Below are 27,747 nucleotides of genomic sequence, written 5' to 3'. Positions count from 1 at the left end.
AGGAGCTGGAAGATAGGAGGAGAGAAAGGGAACACCAGCTGGCCTTAGAGAAGCTCAGGTTAGAGCATGCCCAGGCTATGGCGCAGCTGGAGGTTAAGAAGCAACAGCTAGAGACTGAGAGGGTCTTAGCGCAGGAAAGGATAGAGGAGGCTGAGAGGGCCTCCACCAGAGGCAAAGTAGCTCTGGAGGGTAGACTATCCCCTGCGCGCAGTGTTGCTTGTCTGGATTCTCCAGGGAGGGTTGAGTCCAGTGGTGGCAGCTACATAGATTTCAGTGGAGGAAATCCCACTCCCAGTTCCCCGAGTATGGTTCCTGTTTCCCCAGAGGAGGAGAATAGGTTGAGGTTTAGGAACCTTAGGAAACCGTCTCATCAGTCTTGGGAAGATTTTGTGGATGACTGTTGTGGAGCCCTGTGTGATTGGGTACGGGAGCCCACGAAATGTGATTGGGGCATATTGTTTGATATGTTTCTCAGAGAGCAGTTGCTCAGTGTTGTTTATCCAGGATTGCGCCAACACCTAGTAGGGTGTGGATTGTCTGAACCATACGAGCTTGCAGAGGAGGCAGACCGCTGGGAGAGTGCTAGAGGTTCTCTAGAGTCATTGGTGAGTGACTCCAAAAGTAGTGGTTCAGGTATCCTCCAGCCCAGCGTGGTGGAGGAGGCTCAGTGTAGCCCAGCTAGGTCCCAGGATAGCGAGGAGAGTGTAGGGGCTCACTGCCTGGCTCAGTGGAGCAGGAGTGAGGGGGAGACCGAGGTTCCCCAGACGCCCGAAGCCCTGCCTCAGGACTTGGATGGTTTCTGTAGGGAACACCAGGTTGGGGACCTAGGCTGTCCTGTTAGTCCATTTGAGGAAGATCTCCTAGTGAGTAGAGGACCTGGAGCGTCTGTAACCAGAGCTCCTGTGGTTCTAGAGTCTGGCAGTACCGCTCCGGTAGGGAGGGTACAGGAGTCCAGCGTGAGGAGTGATTGGGGGAGTTCCCCAGTGGAAGAAGCAGTGGGTCAGGGACTACCCAGTTGGGCTAGGATCCCGTGTAGTGACCATGGTGACACCACTTCTGTGCTGGGGGATCTTTGCGCACTGTCAGGTGGACAGGAGGCGGGAGATCTGCGCCAGGCAGACAGTCACACAACATATGTGTCATTTGTTAGCCTCAGGGGGATGGTGTGTGAATCCCCAGAAGTCCTGGAGTGCCAGGCAATTGTTCCACCGAAGGTTTTAGACCAGAGGTTGGAAGGCCAGGTTCAGGATCAGCCTGACCTGAAGGGTAGGACGACTGTAACCAGTGTCCTGACCGGTTCTTCTTCCAGAGGAACTTCTCCAGTTGGGAGAGGGCAGACCTCTGGAAGGGGGTGCAGAGGGTGGGAGAGCCCACCTCTGACCCCGGTGCAACATGAGGGGTTAAACCCTGTGTTGGAGTGGCGTTGTAAGGGTACCCCTCGCAGGAGGAGGAGGAACCCTAGAAGAGGTAGGGGGAGGAAAGCCTTCCCCGAGACTCCTGGTCCGCCTGAGGTTGTAGACCCTAGGCTGGAGAACCAGTGGCAGTCTAGTCCTGTCTTGCAGGCAGGAAGAGTGGAGAATGGCTACTATGTACCAGGGGTTACTACCCCCCACTCTGTGAATAGGCAAGGACCGGTGGCACCTGGGTGGCCCAGGGCCTGGTCCTGGCCGCGGACAGCTCGGGAGTACCAGTGGGGTAGCCCAGTTGGTCCAGACAGTGTGTTGAGAAGGAATCCCATGGGTTCACCGTGGCGTAGAACAGGAGGGTGTCCCTGCAGTTGCGGGCCCGCGTCCGTGTTCTATCGCCCCAAGCAGGGAAGTCCATCACGGTGGTGATTGTTCTACCCTGCGTTTTGGCTGGAAGGGGGTTGTGTTGGACTTGGCCCTTATGGCAGGTTCACCCTTAGACTTTTTGCTTGTAATGGTGACCTGGTGATGGTGATTTTTGGGTTCTGCGCACTTTCACTGTGTCCCCGTGGAAAGTGCGTGCGCACTCTGAGTGCATGTGATGAGATAGGCCTGCCCTCCCATAGGAATGCATGGGGAATGTATGTGTCCCTGGTAGTTCCTGATGCGTGGGGTGTACAGGTTCGAATCTGATATGTGCGAACTCGTGGGAATGAATGCTTCGCAATGGTGTGTGTTGCATGAGTGTGTCATATGTAGAAGTGCCACTTCTAGGAGTTGGCATATTAATATAAAATGTGTCTGGTGTGTGATTGGCTGGAGCAGGCTGGTGAGCCTGGCTCCAGGAAGGCTGGATGGGTCTGCCCGGTGGTGAGTGGGAGATTAGCATGCTGATGGCTGGGGAGGAGTGTACCTGTGGCCTGAATGAGGCTGGGTTTTCCCCAGACAATGCTGGCTCCGCCCCCCTGTGGTGTGACTGATGTCCCTAGCCCTGCCAGTGAAAGAAAGGGGTGGTTGGGCCATCAAGGGTACTCAAGAACCAGCTGCGACTGGTTCCGCCCCCACCCTGCACCTTCAGACAAAGGAATGTACTGTATAAAAATGGGGCTGTGTCCCCACAGAAGTTGTTCTCTTCCAGGATCCAGAGGGGGGCTGCTGCTGCTTTTGCTGGGCCAGAGGACCGCCACTTGGACTGTCTCCCTGCCTGGAGACCCAGTGAGCTGGCTCTGGGCCCAGCCTTGCCCCCCCTGCCTTGCTGAAGTACTTTCTCTGGACTTGTGCTGTCCTCTAGCGCTGGGATTGCCTCCTAGCGCTTGGAAGTGCTGCATTTCCTGCCCTAGCGCCTGGAAGCGCTTTTATTTGGCTGACAGCGCTTGGGAGCGCTGTATCTCTCTGCCGGTGCCCACCCGGCATTTGGCTGTTTATTGCAGCCTCGAGGGATTCCCCGGCGTGGGGATCCCCCTGGTTTGCCCATTTGCGGCGCGGGAGCTCACCCCGCTCATCTGCCGCTTATTGCCGATTTTATTTGTCCCCTGGCAGGTGCCCACCCTGCCCGGGACATTGCCGCTGTTTTTGCCCAGGATCGAGTGCCCACCTCGACTTCGTGCCTGGGAGAATCACCGCCGCAGCCCAGGAGGGTTTGTACCGTTGCCAGGCCGCTGCCTAGTGCGACCCGGAAGTGCCCGCCTCGTATCCCCCGGGCCGCGCTGCGATTGGGTCCTGCAGCCGCGACCCGGAAGTCAGGCAAGCTGTGGCGGGACAACAGGAAGCTGACGGGAGGCCACCCCGCGCTCCTGCAGGAGAAGAAGCCGGCGTCTGTCCTTTCCCCCCCCCCTGGGCTCCCAAAGCGAGGGAGAGCCCAGGAGAGAGGGGAGAAGTGTGCATAGAGCCCCGAGGAGCGGGAGCTCTCCTCCGACTGCCGCCGCCCAGGAGAAAGGACCGGAGTCCTCCACGAACCGCCCGGTAAGTGAAGGAGGGCTGGTGGGGGCTCCGTGACTCTGGGGGCAGTTCCTATTTGTACGCCGAGCGGCCCCAGTTGGCAGAGGGCCGCTCCAACGCTTCAGGGGGCATTTGTTTAGAGCCAGTGAGGCTCTACCTTGTCGGGGCACATTGTCGGTGCCCGCGCCCCCCCCCCCCTCCGGTGTTCAGAGCCTGCGAGGCTCAGGGGCATTACCTGGTCTCGAGCCACGAGAGGCTCTTGAGGGCATTTTTGTATTGAGAGCCCTGAGAGGCTCGAAGTGCCATTTGTTTATTCGAGCCCTGAGAGGCTCCCCGCCCCCATTTGGTGTTCGGAGCCTAGTGAGAGGCTCGAGGCACCCCCAGTGTTCCCGGGTCTGCCGGGAGGGAGCCCAACAGCCCAGTGAGGCTGCATCTTTTTGGCAGAACCACGGAGGCTCGAAGGGGCACCTTTATTTACAAGCCCTGAGAGGTTCCTGAGTGCCCCCATTGCTAATTCAGAGCCCAGAGAGGCTCCTAGCCCCCATTGCTGTGTTAGAACCCCTGAGAGGCTCAGGGGGCAATTTGTGTGCTTGAGCCCAGAGAGGCTCCCACGTTGGCCACAGTATTGTCTGCACAGTTGCCCAGCACTTTGTGGGCAACTGCTCCGTTTAGGACCCTGACTTTGGACACAGGGCGTCCTGAGCCCCAACAAGGCCAGAGGGCCTAGGGACAGTCACAGGTGGTGACTAGTGTGAGTTATGCGCTATTGTGTTGCCCTGCACCTCTGAATGTGTTTTTATACGTCATGTGCCTTGTTCTACACCTCTGAATGTATTGTTGATGCATCATGTGTTTTCCTCCTTACACCTCTGAATGAATGTTATGCATTGCATCATGTGTTATGTTCTTACACCCCTACAGGTATAGTGATACTTAGGTGGTTGTTTTCTCCCTAGTACAGGTGGTGCTAGTGAGGTCCTGGTTACCAGTGATTACTGGTTGTATGTTATTTTTGTGCTACAGTGATTTTACATTCTAAAAGTGCTATTTTTTAAAGTGTTACTTCTGAAAGTGCTGATTCCTGACAGTGGTCCAGGTGGCCCTGTCTTGTAAATATCCCCTGTAAATTCTGCCCGTGCCCATGGCACATTGTAAAGTGTGTGTTTATCTAATGTGTTTATTGTAATACAAAGGCTATTTTTTATATAACCTTGTGTGGAGTTTCCTTTGTGGTGGGCCTTGGGTGTTGTTGCTGGGGTGCGTGCGCAAATACTTAACTCATATCGCCTCCAAGTTTAGCCTTGCTGCTCGCGCCACGTTACCTAGAGGGCGAGTAGGGGTTATCTTGGCGTGTAACTCCCTTGCTCTGACCTTGGGAATGGTGATCCCTGACTGACCTCGACGCGAGTCTTGGCCAGCCAGGGTCCCATTTCTAACACCGGCTTCTTACGGATTTTATGCAATCACGGGCCACCTCGCTCACATACCGCAAACTGCTAAATAATCTCCCAGATCCCCTACAGAAACTGCGAGAAAAGTGGGAGGATGAGTTGGGTACTATGGATGAGACGGATTGGAACGCTGCTATGGCGTCTCCGAGAGAGGCTGGGGTATCGGCCAGGTTCAGGCTCATACAGTTAAAAATATTGCACAGAACGTATTATACAAGGACCACCTTACACAAAATGCACAGGGCTGACTCCCCTCGCTGTCTCAGGGGATGTGGGGAGGATGGCACATTATTACACACACTGTGGGGTTGCCCTCTCATCGCCAGATATTGGCAGCAGGTCCTGCGCACAATCTCACAGGCCCTTGATACCTCCCTCACACCCGAGCCACGCCTTTGTCTCCTAAATATATGGGAGGGCACTGATCTTAACCTCCGACAACAGCAATGGGTTACAATTGGCACAATGGTGGCAAAGCGTGATGTGGCGCAGAGATGGGGGGTGGCGGAGTTACCTACTTTGGCGCTATGGTGTAAGAACATGGACAAATTGATGTTGACTGAAAGAACTGTATATAAACTCAGAGCGAACCCAAAGAAATGGAATAGGGTATGGGAGGCTTGGAATAGGTACAGAGGGGACCTGTGTGACCCGCTGCAGGAGGACGAAGACGAGAACTCAGATGATGAGGAGGAAATGGTTGATTGACCTGTGGGTTGCTGCGGGGTGGGATTAGAAATGTACTCTTGTCATTGGGTATTTGGCTCACGCTGTGCCGGGGGGTTAAGGGGGATGGCCTGGGGTTGGGGGTCGGCATGTTCTACTAGCAACTCTTTTTCTATATTGCTTTATGTCTATTCATTACAATTGAGCCACTACGTTTGGTTTAGTTTCTAATTTTCATAAAAGGAACAAAACAAAAATGAACCTTAAAAGTAAAACTCCATGGCTCCGAAAATTACATCCTGATGGTCTGCCATATCATCCTCATCCTGTGCTGCCGGACCGGAGGGTTGTCGGCTGAATAGCTGTGTAAAAGTACGTGACGTTCTTTATCTCATGCTGTGATTACTGTATAAATGTACTGCTGTTACATGGATGATAACTGTCAATAAAAGTTTTACACCAAAAAAAAAACAAAACAAAAAAAAAAACAGTACAGTCCATGTTCTCTTATACTATTTGCTTTTTCTGGAATAGACAGAAAAACTCTTCACCCTGTCTTCAGGAATGCACTAATCACTTTATTTTCCATTAAATATTTTGATATTGTAATTGCTGTGGCACAAAATACTGCGCTAATTCCAGGAAAGAAACTTTGTTGCTTAATGCTGTAACTTGTTACGTTGACTGTATATCAAAACGCCCTCAGCACACTACGTGTGTGAATATTTCTAGATGTACAGTACATTGAACAAATACATTGCTTGATTTTATGTTGATTTGGTTCTGAAAGAAATTGTATGTGTGTATTATCCTAGATTTATGGCACATTGAATCATTATATTATTTATTTTATGGTGAGTTAAAGTTGAAAGAAATTGTTTTAGAAATTTCATAACATCTAAGGGCCCATTAAGATCACGGGCGGATCGCCATCGCCCGCATGGCGGTGGTGATCCGCCCGTGATCCGACCCCGCCCGCCACCCAATTCCCCCCCCCCCCACCATATTACTGTGGCTGGGGGACCGCGGCGGACGGAATGACCGTCCACTGCTTTTGACCGGGCGGAAAAGGGTTTAATATGGTGGCGGTGTCTGTTAGACACCACCATCCATATTACTATGCAGGCGGGGACGTGCCTTTCCGTGGCGGCAACACCTCCACGGAAAGGCATGTGGTGTTTGACATTAGGGGTCAGTTGCGGGCCCCCAGGGACTCTGGGGGGTGGAGGGTGCACATGGGGGGTACCATTGGTACCCCCCAGCAGTTCCATGCACAACATGGCAGGCACCTCGTGGTGCCTGCCATGTTGTGCATGGAAGTGCACAACATGCCTTCCTGGCATTGTGGCGGGCGGTGCTGAGTGCACCGCCCGCCACAATGACAGGAATGCAGGATGCGCCTACCACTGTGGCGGGCGCATCCTAAATGCCCCTACGGGACCACCCCCTTTATGGTGGGGGCGGTCCCGTTTCCCGATAGGGTGGCGGGCGGACAAATCCTAATGACTCCCTTAGTGTTTTGTATTTCTGTAAAATAATTTCTTGGAAATAAACTATTTACAAAAAAAAATAATTACCAGCAAAGAGAGAAAGATATATAATATACTCAAGAACTCATCACCAGATGCTGAATTTAGATGGCAGTTAATAAAATCATACCCTGATTTACTGTGAAGATATGAATGGTAAACTCTTGTGATGAATCCACACTATTAGATAGTTAAAAGTGATTAGACAACAAGACATTCCTAGTAAACAGGGTTAATTTTAATGCGAATGCAATGCAAATCCAGTTGGACAACTTCAACAAATTACTACATTAAAGAAAACCTTTTTCATTGTTCAAAGCTATCTACTCATCAATACATCCTTTCATACATGCTTTCATCTATGTCCGCAGGTTAATCTGCCTGCCTCTCTGTTTGACAGACTGCTTGCCTTTGTGACTGTGACCTCTGTTATTTCATTGCCCATCAACAATCTGTCTCTCTGGTTGGTTGGTTGGCTGTCTGGTTGTCTGACTGATTGTCTGGTTGGGGTGTTTTTCTCCTTACAATACAAATGGTCGCGTGGCACATGTTCATCTGACAGGTTGATATGCTCGCTCTGGTTGCCTGTCTGTTTTTCTGGCTGATGTACTGCTCTTTCTGCATGTCTCTTTGAATGCCTGTTTCTGTTATTCTGTCATCATGTTCCTTAGTACAGCAATGCCTGGAACTCAGCTTCATTTAGTTTGCTTGTAAAACATGGTTTGAGGTAAAAAAAATAAAAAACAGGGAGCAGTCTCAGTCAAACCATTTCACTCTGTTCATCTATCCTTCTCACAGTAGGGAAAGTATTTATATATTCTTTGTCTCAAAATGTGACATCAGTACAGTTTGTGCAGATTGAATAGGAAATTAAAGGTTAAATATGAAGTGTAAATGAAAAATCAAAGCTCAAAAATAGTTAAACATGATTGCACTGAGATGGGTTTAAACATTGCGAAAATTGTTGAGGGAGATTTAGGGCCTCATATACAAAGCAATTTTATGGTCACAAAGGTCAAATTAGAGCCTTTGCGACTGTGAAATAGGCATTTTTAAATATATAAATATATAAAACCCAAACTGTGGTTCAGTAACATGTTACCGAATCGTAAATAGCCGAACCAGTATTTGGAAGAGGCATGTAAAGAGCATCTGTTCCAAATCCCAATTTCTTAAGTTACATATTAATGTTTTGTGACTGAAATTTAGTATATATTCTACAAGCTCGTCAAAGGAGGTGGTAAGGCATTTCCAAACAGGAAGGGATCCCCAAGGGACTACTTCTTTTTGTCAATATGGACAAAAAAATTTTTTAGGAGCAGACAGTGTCCCTGGGCCCTTTCCCGAAAATTGACTGCATGTAATAAAATAAGAATGCTTTACTTAAAAGCAATCAGAGACATGGTGGTCTGCTGACCCCAGCTGGCCACCATTCCTTTGACAACGGCCCCTCGCGGCGGGATGCCTGGCTTTCACCTTGTGGATACCCTGTCGGGGTTATCTCACAGGGGAATACCAGGACGGGTTCCCTAAGCAAACGCATACATGCCTGCGATGTGGGCGATTTGCGCTATATAAATACATGTACATTTACATTTACTTTACAGCCAATTGAAGTGGGCAGCAATTCTCAAAACGCCAATGCGCTCTGTAGAAGTAACTGTGCAATTTGCGGCCACTTCTGCTGAATAAGTTCCAAATTGCAAATTACGAATTGTTATTATTCGCAATTTTCAATTTCTTATTTGGAACATTAGTAGATGAGGCCCATATTCCTTAAAAGGATCGCATATGATGAGGACTACTACTTTCTTATCCTGTAGACTTTTTACCCTTCAGCCAGAGATGAGTGTAATTTATTGTCCTGCTGGTGCTTGCCCTGTGTCATGCTTCTGTATGTGAGGGTTGTTATTCTTGCTTTGCCACACCAGGTGCTTTTTTCATGCTTTGCCCTGTGTGGTTCCTGTCACATCCCAATGCTTCTGAGCACTCTGTTGTTTTCTTGTATAGCAATGTGGAAGTGGCCCAATTTCCCTGTTCTAAATGGAACAATGGCAGCATGAGTCACACAACTGCTGGCCAATTTAATATGTTGGCAAGATTGTAACCTTTTGAGAACAAAAACAGACAGTGGTAATTGAGTGTTGTCTAAATTTTGCGGGCTACATGTCTCTTTCAATATAACATATTTTCTAATGAATGCTTGAGATAAATTTTGACAGAATGGAAAATTATCTTAGATCACCAGTAGTTTTTTTCAGCTGCTGGAGCAGGAGTATTTATGTCATGTTTAATGCCTGTGGAGGCCAGCTCAAAAATAGTAACTGAATACCAAATGCAAACATGAATTAGTATACCAACAATTCATTAAATTCACTAGATCCTACGAAATAATGCATTTTGATTGGTTGATAGCTTGTGTTGTCCTGTGGAGTAAAACGTAAATTAAATCATCCATAAGCACTCCATTTGTTCAAGCAGAGGGCAGCAGGGAGTTTCCAACAACCTAGTGCGTTAACACATGAATGATGTGATATTTATTCTGAACTGTGAGGTTTGAGATAGATTTAATTGGGCAGACACACAATTCTACAGCTGAGGGTGCATGATAGAGCAGAAGCCACAATTTTGATATGAGCTGCGGCTGATCTCTCACCACACCGCAAGATGATCACACAAAGATAAATACTTTTCAGGTAGTTTGACATGTGCAGTAAAGTTCACAGAAATTATATGAGGATTGTTTTTAACACATGAACCAAACATCAAAACGAAATAGAATATAAAGAACCTAAAATTGCATTCTACATTTAAGTAACAAGAGGAAAATTATAATAAAACTAAAATAAGACTGAAGAATATCCAGGTGCTGACATTTTATGTATTAAAAAGGTAAACATCCAATTGAAAAGAAATGCTAAAGGTTTTCCTTTAATGGAATTGGAAAATGGAAAAGAAGTCACATTTGTCCAAAGATCAGAAATGAGCACCTAAAGGGTAGCAACGGTATGACTGACATTAGTGGTTGGTGCCTCAGTCAAGATGTTGATCTATTTTTGAAGCAAGAGATAGCCAAGTGGGGTTGACCTGGAAAATTTATCTGAGCAGGACACCCACCCAGCTTGATAAGAAAAGTGGGAGGACTTTGTGAACAATATTATTTGTGTACCTATTTCTTGTAATGGTTTTTATTAACTACACAGTAAAGAATTTTTACTTACTTACTTACTTATTTCTGTCGCCATTTCATAAATCCCAATATAATTAATATTTTTCCTTCTGAGACAATGGTCCTACAGCAGGACTGTTAGACTTTCTAAGGTGCATGGCATTCAGTTTGAATTGTGTAGAAAAATATTCGGCTCTGCCACATTTCCATAGTTGCAGCAGATGCAACAGACAGGGTTGCCTGTTATTTTACTGATTCCTTCTTACAATAACTTGTTATTAATATTTCATTATTGTGCAGTGCTAGCCTGAAATCCTAATAACCACCCATGGCAGTCAGACTGGAGCAAGAGCTGCAATGGGAGAACAAGGGGGCTCTGTTTTAGCAAAGCACATGTAGCTGATGCTTGTTTAACAAGCCCGAGTCCACAGCATGAGCCCTCATTCCAGTGGATCAGAAAGAAAGAGCAGGGGAATCACAGTATGCACGAAGCATTTCCTTTCACTTTGACTTCCCCAAATAGTGCTTGTGCATGAAGTATAAGACCACGCTTTGATATCAGACTAAGGGGCCAATTATGATCTCGTCCGGAAAGCATTCTGAACGATTTGGTTCCAGAATGCTTTCCGAACGACAGATCCTGGGAGTCTGAACGAGCAATTTGATGCATCCAGATGCTTCCGGATACGAGTCAGTCAGACTTCCATTAACTTCAATGGGACCCTGTGCTCCTAACGAGAACACAGCCTCCCATTGACAAAAGGTGTGGTTGAGGAAAACCTTGCACCCTTTGGCAGGCACCTCATGTTGCCTGCCACACTGTGCATGCATGGGTAGGGGGGACACATGGGTACCCCCACGGCCCAGATTCAGGGGCCCCGGGTGAAGGGGGGGCCTGCTACAGGCCCACAAAGACAGATACCAACAGCCATTTTGTTTTGGAACAACCGATTCCGAAAGGCTGTCCAAATCTGACATCCTAACTGCTCGGCTGGAAACGATCTCAGTAGACCGCTACAATTCGGCTTTGACTTGGTTACTCACAATGCCTTTTGGAACCGAGTCAGACAGTTCTAATGCTTTCCAGCCATTGTAATATCTCATTGGGAAATGTGTCCGAGTCAGTCCGAAAGGCGAGTCCTAGCTCGAATTTGGATGAATCGAATGCCGTTTGGAGCCTTTCCGGAGGACATAGAGTGAACAATCTTAAAGATACGAGTAGCTTAATGACAAGCTCCAGTGTTATGTTTGTAGCATCTGCCTCTACAATTTACAGGATTAAAAAGAATTTGGGTGATGCACATACGGAAACTGGCTATGTTTAATTTGCTAATATATTCTGCGTATGGTAGGGTTTTACTGGCGTCCTATCAACAAGCAAATCCAATTTAAGGCACTTACCTTGGGCTTCAGGGCAGCCACTCACAAAGGTCATGATTCAGGCCTTCTCTCCATTCTAGATCCCTGAGATCTAATAATTTCAAATTGCTTCAATTTCCACACAAACACAAAGCCAGAAGAGATGGTGCATCCTTTACCTACCTTGCCTCTAAACTGTGGAACTCATTGCCACTCAGCTTGTGCTGCTGTCTCTCGGAATCCATTTTCAGACATAGCCTCAAAACCCTGCTTTTTGACACCTGTCTAGCTGGGATCTAGATGGGCAGCTTCTTCCTCCACTCCTTCAGAGTTCTCCGCTAGCGCCGGGAGGCCTCCTTGGAAGCAGCTGTACGCTTTACAAATGACATGAATTGAACTCAATTTTCTAACTTGTCTCCTTTATCTGTGAACTAATGAATGATTTGTAATTATCAATAATGCACTGACAATACAGTACGGTCCCCTGTATAGAAATCTAACATGAGAAAATGACCAGACATAAGTAATTAGTTTCTTGTAATGTGAAGCTACTCAGTATGAATGGGAGCATGCATTCATTTTGATGTAATAAAGTGACACAACTAGGTTCACATATGTATTGAACAACAATAGCTCATTGACACATCCCACAATTTACTACAAGTGGGGTTGCGCCAGGCAATGAATCAACTTTGGAGTCAGACCGGACCAACCTTTTGGCGGTTCACAACATGCAGGCTTTATTATGCCTATAACTTCAAGGGCTTCCAGAGCAATACACTGGAGAAAATTCTTAATGGAACATTCTTAATGGGACAGTTCATTTTTGGATATCATTTGATGACCCTATGATCTCTGATAAAGTTCCACATTGAGGGAATGAAACGCGTTGGCTGAGCGTTGCTTATCCATATGAAATAACAAAATTTGAAATAAAGGATTTTTTGATACTACTTACAGTCTACTGGACTTCACTGCCTGGCGCACCCCCACTTGTAGTAATCTCTTTGGATCTGGAGCGCAGAGGCATCACGCAATGGCTGCCGCTGGGGAGTATTGCGCAGGACCAGGATTTGATGGAACTAGTGTGAGGTGCAGAGCTAGGAGCCCGCCGTTGAAATTGTGGACACATTTCACAATTTATTTCCAAGTAGGTAATTTACACATATGCATTTGTTCTCCCAGGGCCTATATGGAATTTGGCTGAGTCAACAAATACAAGCCTGTCTATTCCTTTGTATACTAATGAAGGAGTTCCATAGCTCAGTGGAAGTAGTATTTGAATTATACAACCTACTTACCTGTATGAGTTTGTTCCCCAAATGAAGAGCATTGACGGGCCTTCCTACTGTGAAAGGATGAACTGTGTTAATGTAGCCTCTGTGAACTTATTAGCTTTTGCTCACTGCTTCCCCAGTGATCTGTTGTATCTGCTTATGACTGACTACTTTCTCTGTCATCTCTCTGTATACCGTATATGTCTAATGTATCAGTCTCTCGTAGATTGTCAGCAGCCTGCTGCCTCCGTACCGCCACACTTCTCACAACTAGCCCGGTGGCCAGACTTCCCGGCCGTCAGGTAATGTTCAGCTGACTCTTCTTTTTACTCTTTCCTGCATGCTAGCTCCTTGGTCCTGCCACCAGCTCCCACCCATCCCCTTCTACATGCCAGCTCCATGGTCCTGCCACCAGCTCCCACCCATCTCCTTCTGCATGCCAGACCTCCTTATGACAGCTACCTCTACACAAAGACTGCAGGAGAACGGAAGGCTCGTGACATACTGTCTTGGGGTAGGTTACAATGTGTTCAGATGTCAGCAGTTAATGCCACTTCAAACACTTCCAATGATACATTGATTGATTGGACAATACATAAGCCTTAATATAAATGAGCATATCTTATCTTATCTCTGCTAGATTTATTTTAAAAACCCATGTTCAACTAAGAGGTGGCCATTTTTGAAGACTAAGGGCCCCATTACAATGTCGGGGGAGGCCATCTGACAGCTCGTCGTGGTAGTCCACTCTACATCTGAGGCATCAATCCAACTGACGTATTAGGACACTGGTGGTCCGACCGATGGCTGCAGGGGTAAATAGAGATGGTGCCTGCTCAGACACCGCTATGGGGATTAAAATGCCCGTTTCAGACAGCCAGGCTGTCTGAAACAGACGTTGGAAGCCCCTAGCATGGCCCCTATGTCCCTGCGTCCTCCTCTGTAAAGCCTGGGGGGGGCACATGTGGTGCATGCCACACGTTGCACCGATATTTAAAAAGTTTAATTTTCCTATTGCGGCTTGTGCGGCTGCCCGCAGCACAAGTTGCAATAGGAAATATACACTTTTGGACTGCTGTGAAGACGTTTGCATCCTAATTTGGGAAGCGGGCATGACTTGTCAGGCAGTCCCGTTTCCGACACAATGACTGTCAGACGTTCGTCCACATGGCATCGTAATGGGGTCCTAAGAAACATATAATTGGGTGCTCATAATTCTTGTCACCATGTTAAAAGTAGCCTGTTGCCATTGAGTTTAATGCCTCATTAACAAAGTAAACTTTTAATTAACTACACCAGCTCCAAAAAATACAAATGGATCTTCATTTTCTTTATATTACTTTATTTTTATAGATATCACTCATGACTTTTTCTAAATAGAATTATGTTTTTTAAAGTTAATTGTACCATTTTTGACAGACAGGATATCCCCATAACAATTTCATTGTTTGATGTCTCTTAGGGAACTTAACCTCCTGAAATCACATATTCACATCAATGGAAAAGTCCTACTACCTTTTTTCTACTTTTAATATCTTTAAAAAAACTAATCCTACAAACAAAAACCAAACACTACCAGTATAAAATGTACATTGCCATCTAATGAACAACCAAAGAAGCAGGTGGAAGTAGCTACATTAACAGTTCTCACCTCTGCACCTTGCCATTCCACACAATCTGCTCATCATACTCTTGCACCTCCATCCTTTATTCTGCCCCTCCTCTTTCTTCGCTTTCCATTTACCTTTCCATTTACTCCTGCTTGCCTTCCCCCTTGTTGAACTGCCTGACACCAGCTTGATTTATATTTATGTGTTTATGTCCTTTTATAACATAAACGATTTCTAAATTCTAACAATCAAATTATTTGTTCTTATATGAAAACACATTTTTTGTTTAGTGTAGGGAGCAGATCATCATTGTGATGGAAAATCTATGCAATAGAATATCAAAACTGAAATGACCTCAGTTGATAATTGTGCAAGGAAACTATTTAATGCTTAATACCAATCAAAATATGTGTACGCTTCCTTATTGTAAAACATCATGGGGCATATTATCAAAAAGGGCGTTAAAAATGAGCGCAGTTTTATTGGCAGAAAACTGACGCTAAAGCAGCGATAATGGGCTTGATAATATGGCCTTGTGAATTCCAATAGAAACCTATGTTCTGGTGTGAACATGGACTTCTATTGAAATTCTCCACAGCATATTATCAAACCCATTATCGCCTCTTTAGCAGCAGTTTTCTGCCGCTACAACAGCGATAATTTTAACGCCCTGCTTGATGATATGCCCTTATGTGATTGAAACAATATGGTAGGCCTTGAACGCAGGTGTGAAGTGACATGTTCATAGACTTTATAAACTCCCTTGTGTCCCAATCTCTTTCACCTCTGCTTTTACATTACAGACCTCTACCAACATGTCATACTTGTTTCTGGGTCTCTGAGGGTGATTATGTTTTCATTCAACAGAGCATTAGACAGGGGTTTATCTTCGTTTGAATGATGGGGGGGGTTTAACCTTCAGATTTTTTAATAATCACGCTAGCTATCTAGTTAAAAGACCTTATATGGCCTGCATTAATGAGGGGGGCTTAGGAGGCAGTGGAGAGGGAGAGAAGTGTGGATTGTGGGGGTGGAGAGAGAGAGAGAGTTTTTGTCTGAGAGAGTATTTTAAAATTCATGTGAAAACTGATAAAGACCTCACCGTAACCGACTGAGAGAAACTGTACCCAATGATTTACCACAGAATGCATTTATTAGAGGGTATAACACCACAAAGACCTTAAAGCTACATATCCGATGCCATTAGAAGTGTAGAGTTATTGGGAGTGTTCATATGTCATTCATTACTGGATGATTGCCACTTGATTGAACTCTCTCGCATTTTCAATAAAGATTTTTATTAAGTAATTCTTTTTATCAACAGTTCATAAGCTAGCATACATACAAAGTTGGAGGGGAGCCATGTAGGTCAATCACATCACTATTTGTACAGTACCCCAAAGCACAACCCTTTTCATTTGATATCTCAATATGTATATGTACATATATTCACTGAAAATACAACACCCTTTCAGGCACAGAGTGCTGCATATATATGCAAAAAAGAAGAAGAGAACTCTGGATAGTTCCCAAGCTTATGTAGGAAATTGAATTTAAAAAAGCAAAGAAATTACTTAAAAACCCCTAAGGTTACAGGGACATTATAGTTAGGAAATAGAATTTAAAAAAGCTTAAAATGTCACTGGAAAAAAACCAAAGGTTATAGGAAGTTATAGTTAGGATCACATTTCACTTGTATAAACCCATTGAAATTCAGCAGTTATAGTTACCTGAGCTAACTATGACTTCCGCCTGCTTATGACCTCACATATTATATCACTATGACAGGGTCAGTGACATCACTGATAACATCACTGATGACATTATCCAGTGCATGTAAGTGTTTGGTAAATGTTTCTGGCACTAAAATATATATGTAACCAACTGTAAAAGTTAAATTACTATTCTTTCTGTACTACTAATGAGTGATCCTATTTCTAACATATGACATCTGAGCACCTGTGAGACTGTCTGAATCTGTGTGTGAGTGACTATAAGGGTCTGTGACTAGGTGTGTGAGTGCATGGGTGAAAAAGTCGTTGTTTGAGTTTCTGTATAGGTGAAGGAGTGGGTGTGTGTGTAGCTTTATGGGTGCGTGAATAGGTGTAGAAGTAGCTGTATGGGTGAGTGGGTGTGTGAGAGGCTGTATGAGTGGATGAGTGGCTATGTAAGTGGTTGTATGGGTGGGTGAGTGGGTGTGTGAGTGTCTGAATCATTAAGTGAGTGGCTGTGTGAGTGGCTGTATGAGTGAGTGGGTAGATGTTTGAGTGTCTATATGGCTGGGTGAGTGACTCCATGATTGGCTGTATAGGTGTTTGGCTGTTTGTGTCTGTGTTAATGTTTGTATAGGTGAGTTTGCTGGTGTGAACATGGTTGTATAGATGTGTGAATGGGTATGTAAGTAGTTGTATGGGTGTGTGAGTGGGCGTATGAGTAGTTGTATGGGTGAGTGTATGGCTGTGTTCAGAGGTTCAAACAATGAGTGAATGACTGTGAGTGATTTTATAGTTGAAGTGGGTGCATGAGTATCTGAATGAGTGAATGTGTGGCTTTATGAGTTGTTGTATGGGTGAGTGACTGGTTGTGTTAGTAGCATTATGGGTGAGTGACTGGCTGTGTCAGTACCCCTATAAGTGAGTGAGTGGGTGTATGAGTGGCTCTATGGTTGAGTGAGTAGGTGTGTGAGTGGCTGTATGGTCTGTCAATGGGTATGTGAGTGGTTGTGTGGGGGTGAGTGGGTATTTGAGAGGTTGAATAGGGGTATGAGTAGGTGTGTTAGTGGTTTTATGGATGATGTCACGAGTGATGTAATATGTGAGGTCATAAGCAGTGCATTGCTGTGGCTTAAGTTATAGTTAGCTCCGGAAACTATACCTGCTGAATTTCAATGGTTTTGTATGAGTGAAATGTGAGACTGTCTATAACGTCACTGTAACCTTTGTTTTTTCAGTGAATTTCAAAGGTTTTTTATAATTCTATTTCCTAACTATAATGTCACTGTAACCTTAGGTTTTTTTAGTGAATTTCAAAGAAGCGTCATATTCCTCTTTGTTTGTTGCTTCAAGTGACTACATAATGTTTTTTGAAAAGAGTGAAGACAGTTTCTTCTTTGCATTTCTCTATCCTTGCCCTTTTTATGACTGCCTTGTTCACTTTTTGTTAAAAAAGGGGGGAAAGTAAAATAATCTGTTAATAAATGGTCCCTATTAGAACCACCATCTCCTCAAACAAAGAGTTAACTCTGTGTTTTTAATGTGTCGTTGTCTGTATCAGTGTGAGAGTGAGTGTGTTAGTGTATGCATTAAGGAGTGCCAGTGCATGCATCAGTATGTGCCTGGGTGTGTTAGAATATGTATCAGTGTGAGCCTGGGTATGTCAGAGTATGCATCAGTGTGTGCCTGAGTGCATTGTTGGATGCATTACTGTTTGGCAGTGTGTGTCAGTGTCTGCATTGCTGTTTGCCTGGGTGTGTCAGTGTCTGCATTGGTAAGTCCCTGGGTGTGTCAGTGTGTCCCTAGGTGTGTTATTCGATGGATTACTGTTTGGCTGGACATGTCAACGCCTGTATCGGTGTGTCCTAGGGTGTGTCAGTGTCTTTACTGGTAAGTCCCTGGGTGTGTCTTTGTGTGCATCACTGTGTGCCTGGGTGTGTTATTGGATGCATTCGTGTTTGCCTGGGTGTGTCAGTGTCTGCATTACTGTATGTCTGGGTGTGTCAGTGTATGCATTGGTTAGTCCCTGGATGTGTTAGTGTGTACATCAGTGTGTGCTCAGGTGTGTTGTTTGATGCATTAGTGTTTGGCTGGGTGTCTCAGTGCCTGAATTGCTGTATGTCTGGGTTTGCCAGTGTATGCATTGAAGTCCTTGGATGTGTCAGTGTGTGCATGAGTGTGTGACTGGGTATGTCATTCGATGTATTAGTGTTTGGCTGGGTGTGTAATTGTCTGCATTGCTCTATGCCTGGGTATGTCTGTGTCTGCATTTGTAAGTCTATGGGTGCCTCAGTGTGTGCCTGTGAACCTTATTGGTTGCATTGGTGTTTAGATACCTGTCCCAGTGTATGCATTGTTCCATACCTGAGTGTGTCAGTGTCTGCACTGGTAAGTCTCTGGGTGTGTCAGTGTGTGCATCAGTGTATGCCTGTGTGTTTTATTGGCTGGGTGTGTCAGTGTCTGCACTGCTGTATGCCCGGGTGTGACAGTGTCTGCATTGGTGAGTCCCTAGATGTGTTACTGTTTGTGTTAGTTTGTGCCTGGGTGTGTTATTGGATGTGTTAGTATTTGTCTGGGTGTCTCAGTGTCTGCACTGCAGGGTGCCTGGATGTGCAAGAGTCTGAAATGTTACGTTACATCTCTGGGTGTGTAAGTGTGTTTATCAGTGTGTGCCTGGGTGTGTTATTGGATGCATTAGTGTTTGGCTGGGTGAGTCAGTGTCTGCATTCCTATATGCCTGGATGTGTCGTTGTATGCATTGTATGTCTCTAGGTGTGTCAATGTATGCATCAGTGTGTGCCTTAGTGTGTCAGTGTTTGCATTAGTGTGTGCCTGGGTGTGTTAGTTTATGCATCAGTATGTGCCTGGGTGTGTTACCATAAGCATCTGTATGAGCCTGGGTTTGTCAGTGTATGTGTCAGTGTGTGCCTGGGTGTGTTATTGTATGGACAACTATCTGGATGGGTGTGTCTATGTCTTCAAAGCTGTAAGCCTGGGTATTTCAATGTCTGTTCTGTTATGTCCCTGGGTGTGTTAGTGTATGCATCTGTGTGTGCCTGGGTGTTTTAGTGTATGCAAGAATGTGTGCCTGAGTGTGTTAGGCTATACGTGCGTCTATGCCTGCAGATGTTAGTGTATGCATCATTATGTGCCTAGGTGTGTTAGCATATACATCAGGGTGAGGATGGGTATATCAGTGTATGCATCAGTGTCTGCCTGAGTATGTTATTTGATGCACTACTATTTGGCTGGGGGTGTCTGTGTCTGCACTGCTGTATGCCTGGGTGTATCAGTGTCTGACCTGGTATGTCCCTGGGTGTGTCAGTGAATGCGTCAGTGTATGTTTGGGTGTCTTATTGGATGCATTAGTGTTTGGATGGGTGAGTCAGTGTCTGCATTGCTGTATGCATGGATGTGTCAGTGTCCAAATTGGTAAGTCACTGTCTGCATCAGTGTGTGACTGGATGTGTGTTATTCGGTGCATTAGTGTATGGCTGGGTGTGTCAATGTCTCCATTGCTGTATGCCTGGGTATGTCAGTATCTGCATTGCTAAGTCTCTGACTCTCTCAGTGTGTAGGTCGGCGTGTGCCTGGGAGTGTTATTAGATGCATTAATATTTAGTTGGCCCTGTCAGTGTTTGCATTGCTGTATGTCTGCACTGGTTTGTCCCTTGGTGTGTCAGTGTGTACCTGGGTGTGTTATTGGATGAATTACTGTTTGGGTGGATGTGTCAGTGGTTGCATCGGTGTGTAGTTGAGTATGCCAGTGACTGTTTCAATGTGTGTCTAGGTGTGTCAGTGGCTATGTCAGTGTGAGCCTGTGTGTGAGAGTACCTCTATCGGTATGTAGCTGGGTGTGTGAGTTGTTGTGATGATGTGTTTGTAGGTGTGTTAGTAACTGTAGCAATCTGTACTTGGGTGTGCATTCTCAAAATCTAATGTTATGCAACCACACTGCAAGAACAAATTAGTAAAGTACATTACCTCAATAGATGGTGCCACTGATCTGCATAATAAGAACAAAACTGAAATATTTATTTGTTTTATAATTAATAGAATTACAAAAGTAGCTTACAATTTCAACAATGCATAAAGACAGAATCCTATAAAAAACCGACTGTAACAGTATGTATTAATATAAATAAGCATTTGAGAATCTCTTTTTACTATTCTCAGCTTCTTTACTCGTACACTGTACACAATGTTCTTTGTAAGCAGTTATCATTTAATAGAGGGTAAAAACAATCATAAAGACTAGGAAAAATAACTGCATACTATCTCATTCCAATTAAGGATCACTGTGCATTGCACTCACCACAAATAAACAAATAAACATAGCACAAATTATTTAACTATTTACAACCACTTGAAACACATACTTGAATATTTATTTACCAATACAAAAGAAAGTGTTGTTTGGTAACATTTTGGAACACCTTCAGGGGAAAAGATTACAGCTAAATATGTGAAGTGTAATATTTGCTGCATACAGTTACCCAGCAGCATTGCCAAGAAGTATTCACATGGGACTAGTTCCAATTGGAAACACTTAAAAACAATTCATGAAAGGGTGTACAACTGAATGATGGATGAGGAACTAGGTGCAGCAGAAAATTCCACCTCTTGAGCACCCTAGGTGAACGTTCATCAGCTGCATTCGTCATAATATTAGCAGCCTGTGAAGATCTGAGGGAGATGGTTAGTCACTATGCGAAATATCACATGTTTGCAGCTGTAAAAACATGTAATAAATTACATACTATAAGCAAACACCCACGTCTAATTTCAAATGCATTCATTCATACTCGCATTATAAAATTAATGTATATTCAGTATAGCAATTCCTCTTGCTCCTTTCCTGCTCACTGCATTTTTAGCTGATATACTCATCTGATCAGCCTTCTATTTTCCCTTTTATTAAACTGCCTATAAGCTACATATTTTCTTTCACCATTCTTACTCTCACACTTTTTTCTAAATATATTTGTATGTACTGCATACCTGTAAAAGCACTTTGTTGTTCTCTCAGTTTTTATCTCTATATCTGCTAACATTTGTTTTCATTTGAAATCTCCGGTGAGAACTCCTATTAACCAGCTCAGTGCGGCCCTTGTGTAACTATGCAGCGAGGTTCGTGGATTTACACAGAGGGCCGTGCATATCTTAGCAACAGCCCCACGGATCACACATGTGGCCCAAAAATTAATTTTCTGCCATTTTACTGTCTAGTACACAGGTTTATCCCTCATTTTTCACTTACATAAGGGGTCAGGAAAGCTCTCACCTTACACCTTCACTCACTATACAAGCAACTTTACAGCCCCAGGGACTGTTTCCTGATAAATAAAATGGTGGGCGCAACATTTATGTGAAGGTGTGGCTATCCAATCAGAATCTTACTTTGGAGCACGGGTCCACGGATTCTCAGCAAGTAAACCTGCAGAGGGTCCTGATGTTTACAAATTAGGATTCAGGTTAATGTCTCTAAACCTACTGAACAGATTTACAACAAATAACAAAAAGCAAGCTTTCTGGACCAAGAGCTACAATTGTGCCAAATGTGGTGTAATTCCATTCTGCAGTTTGGGCTGCAGTTGTATCCAAAATCTCTATGGGAATTAACAGGGGGAAAATGAATTTTGTGACCTCCCCCTTTTTTCTCGGCCTCCTATTGACGGATCAGCCCAAACGTTTTAACACAGCAGCTGAACTGAGCGTTGTACTAATTTTGAAAATGTAATTAAGATTCGTCAAACAGTGCCAAAGTTATTGGCAAAACAAAAAATTATGTTCTTATGGAAACTAAGTCTTAACGATAAGTACCTACTGGCAGCTGCCTGTAGGTTGTATAAATATAACAAGGCAGTAATGTTAAAACAATTAACAGCGAGATTAAAATAATTGCGAAAAACTATTGAAGTGTCTCACCTTGTGTGTGGTGTCTGATTTATATTGGAAAATTGGTACTGTAAGGAAAATATATGTATATATATATACATAGTTATTATTTTTTACTTACTGACTTCATTGGGTTGAGATATTGGGAGCTTGAAGATATACCACCATCTGAAGTTCACATGAAGATCTCATAAAACGTGTTGACGTCACCCTCACATTGTTTTTTAGCCTTCAACCATAAAGGAATACTCTCAATGTTGAGATCAGAAAACTGATGGCCAACAAACCTTTCCTTAATTACATAGACAGAAAGGATTATGGTGCAATGTACAATCAGTACTGCTAGAGAAAAAACAGGGTATTTTTCAAGCCACTTCAGACCCAACCATGTTTTGCCACACACAAAACATATAACTCATACTCTAACCTAGTAAAAAACATGTGTTGGAAAATGGTTAGCAACAATCACAATTATATTGGTAATCAGGACCATAATAAAAGTAGTCAAATGATGAGAGAAAAGTATATATTTCCTCTATTTCCTAGCTATAACTGTAAGAAACTGAGGGCCTCATTTATGAAAGTGACACATTGCTGTGTGAAAACAGCGATTCAATACTTTTCATTGCGCACTCCTTGCAACATGCTGGATGTGTCATATTTACAGTATAACGCATCATGTTGTAAGGAGTTACAGATACGCCAGTATTTCTGACGTATCTGTAGGTGCAAAAATGACGCATTGATGGAGTGTGTCATGCGTCACTTCTACCCCCACCCTGCATACATTATACCTCGGAAATCGGCCATTCTAAACACATGGGCAAGCTCCTTAGCTCTCAATGACACATGATGCCTATTCTACCTTTACACTAGTGAATACACATACTACTCTCACTCACAATGCTCCTTCTCTAGAATAGATACATTTTTCATGCTGTCAATGGACGCCACCACCGTGGCACAAGTGCAGATTCTGCCATGTGCACTGATCTCTCTAACTCTGTCCATACTGGTTAGCAAATTTCTATAATTCTACATGCACCTGTATGCAGAGCAACCACTGTCTCCAGGGGAGCATGGTCGTCTTGTCATTAATGATCTCATAATATCTGGGCTCTCTAGCACAAAAAGAGTCTGATGCTGGATGAGACAATTGCAGAGGACGAGATCAGAACTGTAATCCAGTTGCTCTCAAATTTCACACCACTTCCTCAGGGTATGTATACTGAGTTCCTCGACCTCGACTAACTACTACATGCCTTCAGAGCTCCACTTTATCTGTGATCCCCAAATCTAGGAAACCACCTGACCACTGAACATCTACCGACCAATTCTCTAATCAACATAGAATCAAAGATACTGGCAGAAATATTGGCGAATAGGCTACTAACTGTAATTAGAAAAGTGGTCCGCCCAGACCGGAAAGGGTTCCGGCCACAGTACAGCACTCTCTATTGTTTGCAACGTCTTTATATAGTGATTGCTAGGTCTGCTGGGGTACGAGACTGAAGGGCCTTAGTCTCCCTAGACTTCGAGAAGGCCTTCAACTCCGTTAGATGGGTGTTCATGTTTCGAGTGCTGGAACGAATAAACTTTAGCCCCCACTTCCGGCGCTGCATAGTGACATTAGACTAAGCCATGGGTGTTAGTACTAATGAAGTGCTGTCTTCCTCATTCCCCCTCCTGTTCGGTCTGATCATAGAACAGCTGGCTGAATAGATCAGAATTCTCAGCTGCATGAATTCCGTTAGACTGAGGGTATAGAGGATAGTAGTAGTAGTAGTAGACAAGCTTTATTCGATTTCTACAAACAAGAATCATAAAAGCACATAAAAAGTACATTGTTATTCATAATTTAACAGTTAATATCTAATTTCCCTTAAAAATAACAGTTATAGGGATGGTACTCTATCACATTATTATTGATTTCCTACATTTTAGTACACTTTTCAGGAAATTTGTCAAACACCATATCACAAATTCATTGTTTAAAAGTTGCAGAGCTAGAAACGCTGGTTGGCATCTTTTAAAAGCAAATTGCTTTCAAATCGGTAAGATAGAGGATGATAGAACTTTTCTCTATGCCGATACCGCCCTAATATACTTGAGTGCTCCTGAAACCTCCCTACCCCGCCTAATGCACATGCTCCAGATATACGCAGATGCATCAGGGCTCACTGTTAATTGGTTCAAAATCATGTACATACCTTTAAATAGGGTACCAGAAGATATACGCCAAGCAACCATCCTCCAATGAGCGGACCAAATTTCGAATACTTTGGTATGCACATAACTCTAACCAGCCAGGCTGCATGGGAAATGAATGGCGCACTCCTGATTGCCCTCGTGAAGTAGGATATAGATACCTGTGAATGTCTGCTCCTTAATGTGGTGCGAAGGGGTGGCTTATTCATGATGATTTCCCTACCCCAAATGCTCTACATTTTATAAAAGTATCTATATGCTCTACCCCCTACTTTCTTCCCAAACTTACAGGAAGCAATAGTGAAATTCTTGTGGAGCGGGGATAACCACAAACTGATTTCCACAAATGCGCGCTGGGGCCGTAGGACGGTGGGTTAGGTTTGGCAAATGTGCAATTATACTACTGGACTAGCCGACTGGCTGCTTGCAGAACGTGTGGACCTAGCCATGGCTGTGAAAATCTTGCACTTTGAGCAGTATGATGTGTTGAGCCTTGTATATTAATCCTATAACTGCACTGACCTTCCTCCTGCGACAGAGACATCCATAGCCCGCTGGCATTGGGCGCTGAGGGGGATTAAGTGGCATGGGGTGTTGGCTGGGGAAATTCCTCCGTCGTCTTGCACATTGCTAAAATACAGAGCTACCTTGGGAGGATTCTGGACCTGGGATTACATTTGAATATACAAACTCTGTGGCATATGGGAGGGTAACTCAATTAGCACATTTCAGTACCTCAACAACATGTACAAAATGCTTAGGTCACAATTTTACCGCTGCCTGCAAGAACGGTATGACCTCGAACAACTCCGTGAAAATCTATATGCACTCCCAGACTACAATCCTATAGAGGCCTGTGTCATGATGTCCCCCGGGACAAAAAGGGATCTCAAAGATATGCAAAATGCATTTGAACAACACCCAATCCCGTAGCGAGATTAGGAGATGGTTGGGGGGAGGATGTGGGCACTTGGGAGGAGTAAGAGTGGGGGGAGACTGTGACTGTTTCTGCTGAAGTTCCTCCATCGAATATAATACAGCCCATCACGACTCAGTGAAATGAAACTGGGCCTTGATCCACATTTCCTCAGGTGCAGGCCATCACTGGTGACCTTTTTCCATACTGCCTGGGAATTGGTTCAAAATATGCAATATAATATTCATGGTGGGGGAACATACGCTCAAACCAGAGTCTAAAATCATACCACTGGGGCGGGCTGATGGGCGATTGGGAGAGTGAAAGATGCACTGGGCTACTCGTGGCCCCTGGCCTCATGCTCACCAAGAGAATCGCACGGCATTGGAGGGCTGAGCTGGTGACTTCTGCGCGGGCCAGGACCAATGGCATGGACTACTGCGCCAAGGCAGAAGAATACATGTATAAATTGAAAGGCTGCCCTCAGAAACATGGCATAGTTTGTGGGAGCATTGATATCCTATTCCTCGGACTTTGATACTTAAAAATCTAATACATTTTACTTGTTTTGTATGTAAGTCTAACGGTGCGAGTGAGATAGGTTGCGCCAAGAATGACATGTTTAGTATGTTATATGTGAACTGTTTCTATCTTGTAAAACAAATAAAAAGAGTTGAAAAAAATAATTCACACCACTTGCTTCTCCTGACCAATCCAAATTCAATGGGTGCAATTGATGGCACTTCACATATTGTTTCCTTCAGGTCATAAGAATTATTCAGTGGCTATGTCCATTTACTATCATTGTGCCACCTAAATGAACAGCCAGGCCTCTCCTATTATCCTATTTGCAGTAATCCCATCCTATGAGTACCACCCATCTGTAAATCAGTTTTAAGCTGTCCTCTACTCAACAGGTTGTACTTTCTATCCACATGTGGACAACTTCAAGATTTTCTGTACCTAGGTCTTGTTGGGGTGTGCCATTTAAGCACAGTTCTAGAGCACCTCTCACTGCTCTGCCACCCTACTAAGAACATCACTGGTCATCAATCACTTAAGCCCTCTTATGTGCCTTAACCAGACATGCTCTCTGATTCCTTGGTGCAAGTTTACATCGCTATTCTGAAGTGAGCTGAGTAGCTGCCAGCATTTGGATAGGCAGGAGGGTTCTTCTTCATTTTTCCATTGTTAGGCTGTCAAGCCGGTCATTTCAGTGTCCCCAGAGTCATCACAGTTTCTGGTACCACATTCTACTGCTGTTCCATCACAGAACGGTGTGCAATAGAGTATCAGTGTCCAAAATGGATGCCCTCCACCGATCTCAACGAGCGGCACCTTATTTTTGTAACACAGTCCCTTAGACTTAAGGGGTCTATGTAAGCTATCCAACCTCTTGCATTCCAGCCTTTTTTTTTACCAATTAACCCCCTGCTGTCAATAGGTGTTAGGTGTATCTTATGTGACGTTAATCTACCATAGTTCATAATTACTCACTTAGGTCCTGATTACTATGCCGGTCGGACAACATTCCGTGGCCCTGCCGGATGCGGAGGGACCGCCAAAGGTCTCGTTGGAAGCGGTCGGTCCAACCAACGGATTACGATGCAGCCAGAGTGTACTCCGGCCGACAGCTGACAAACAGCAGACTTCCACACCCTTCCTCTAACCATTGAGTTGGCGGTCGGAAAGGATGAGCAGCCATAGAGCAGTACAGGGAGATCTGACCACAGTCCGGATTATGATGTAGGTTTTTTCCGCGACTAAACCGGGGCGGTCCGACCATCTGCTGCAAGCCGTTGGAAGAGAATGAAAAGGGGTGAATGCTCAGCCGATTCCCCTTTTCCAGCGTGGATCCCTTCCTCCAGGTCCCCCCCCACACCTCAGCAGCTGCATCCTGAAGTGGATGGTCCTGTGGACAGTGGAATCCAGTGAAGTCCTCATGTGCATGTATTACCATTGACTGGACTGTGCACATCTCACCACACTCATGCAATGGGCTACATGGTGTGCAAGGCATGTCCCAACATGTGTCATGCATGTGTGTACAACTGCTCATGTTTCCCTTATCCCGCCAAATGCAACCTAAAGATGCCATGGACCAGAGAGTTGCATGAATTGCTTTTCAAGCATGTGACTGCACCATCCATTCCCTAGTGGTGACCTTAGAGTCTACTCACAGCTAGGACATGAACCTCAATCTGTCTAATCTTATAGCAATCTCAGAGTGAGCTACTCTGAAATTTATGATATCTATAATGAGTTATAGTTGCTTGAAATAACTGTAACTACAACTGGTGACTTTCTGTGCAGTTTAAAACGTTACGTTGTGACTGAACATTTCATTCCACCTAACTAAAATCCTACTTCAACCTTTGTTTTTTCCAATCAATATATATATATATATATTATATATGTGTGTGTATATTACAAAGTGGTGATTGCCACTGTGTAAATATAGTTAGGACATAGTTACCATAGGACAGGGGCGTAACAATGGCCCCCGCAGCCCCCACGATGCGGGGGCCCAAAGCTTGAGGGACCCCCTCAGCACAGAGTAGTTGCTGCATTGGTTTGACTGTACTCAAACTGCATTAGATGAATAAAA

The 27,747-nt window shown here is 44.6% G+C and overlaps 1 protein-coding gene across 3 annotated transcripts in view; it reads left to right on the top strand.

Annotated features, from left to right (window-relative positions):
* BICD1 (BICD cargo adaptor 1) overlaps window positions 1–27,747 on the top strand; it is an 808,512-nt gene that overhangs the window by 758,155 nt on the left and 22,610 nt on the right. Inside the window, exon 8 of one of the 3 annotated variants that reach the window (XM_086952776.1) lies at window positions 13,022–13,097. The exons of 1 other annotated variant lie outside the window; for it this stretch is intronic. In XM_086952776.1, the coding sequence (XP_086808902.1) occupies window positions 13,022–13,069 (48 nt within the window). In that variant the 3' untranslated portion in view covers window positions 13,070–13,097. Of the gene's footprint in view, window positions 1–13,011; window positions 13,098–27,747 lie in introns of all 3 variants that reach the window. One more of the 3 variants, XM_086952778.1, reaches the window with a different exon arrangement.

The sequence above is a fragment of the Lissotriton vulgaris genome, chromosome 1_2 (genome assembly GCF_964263255.1).
Source record: "Lissotriton vulgaris chromosome 1_2, aLisVul1.2, whole genome shotgun sequence".
In the NCBI taxonomy this organism is placed as follows: domain Eukaryota; kingdom Metazoa; phylum Chordata; class Amphibia; order Caudata; family Salamandridae; genus Lissotriton; species Lissotriton vulgaris.
Note: the sequence above shows the minus strand (reverse complement) of the source record. Positions and strands in the feature narration are given on the sequence as shown.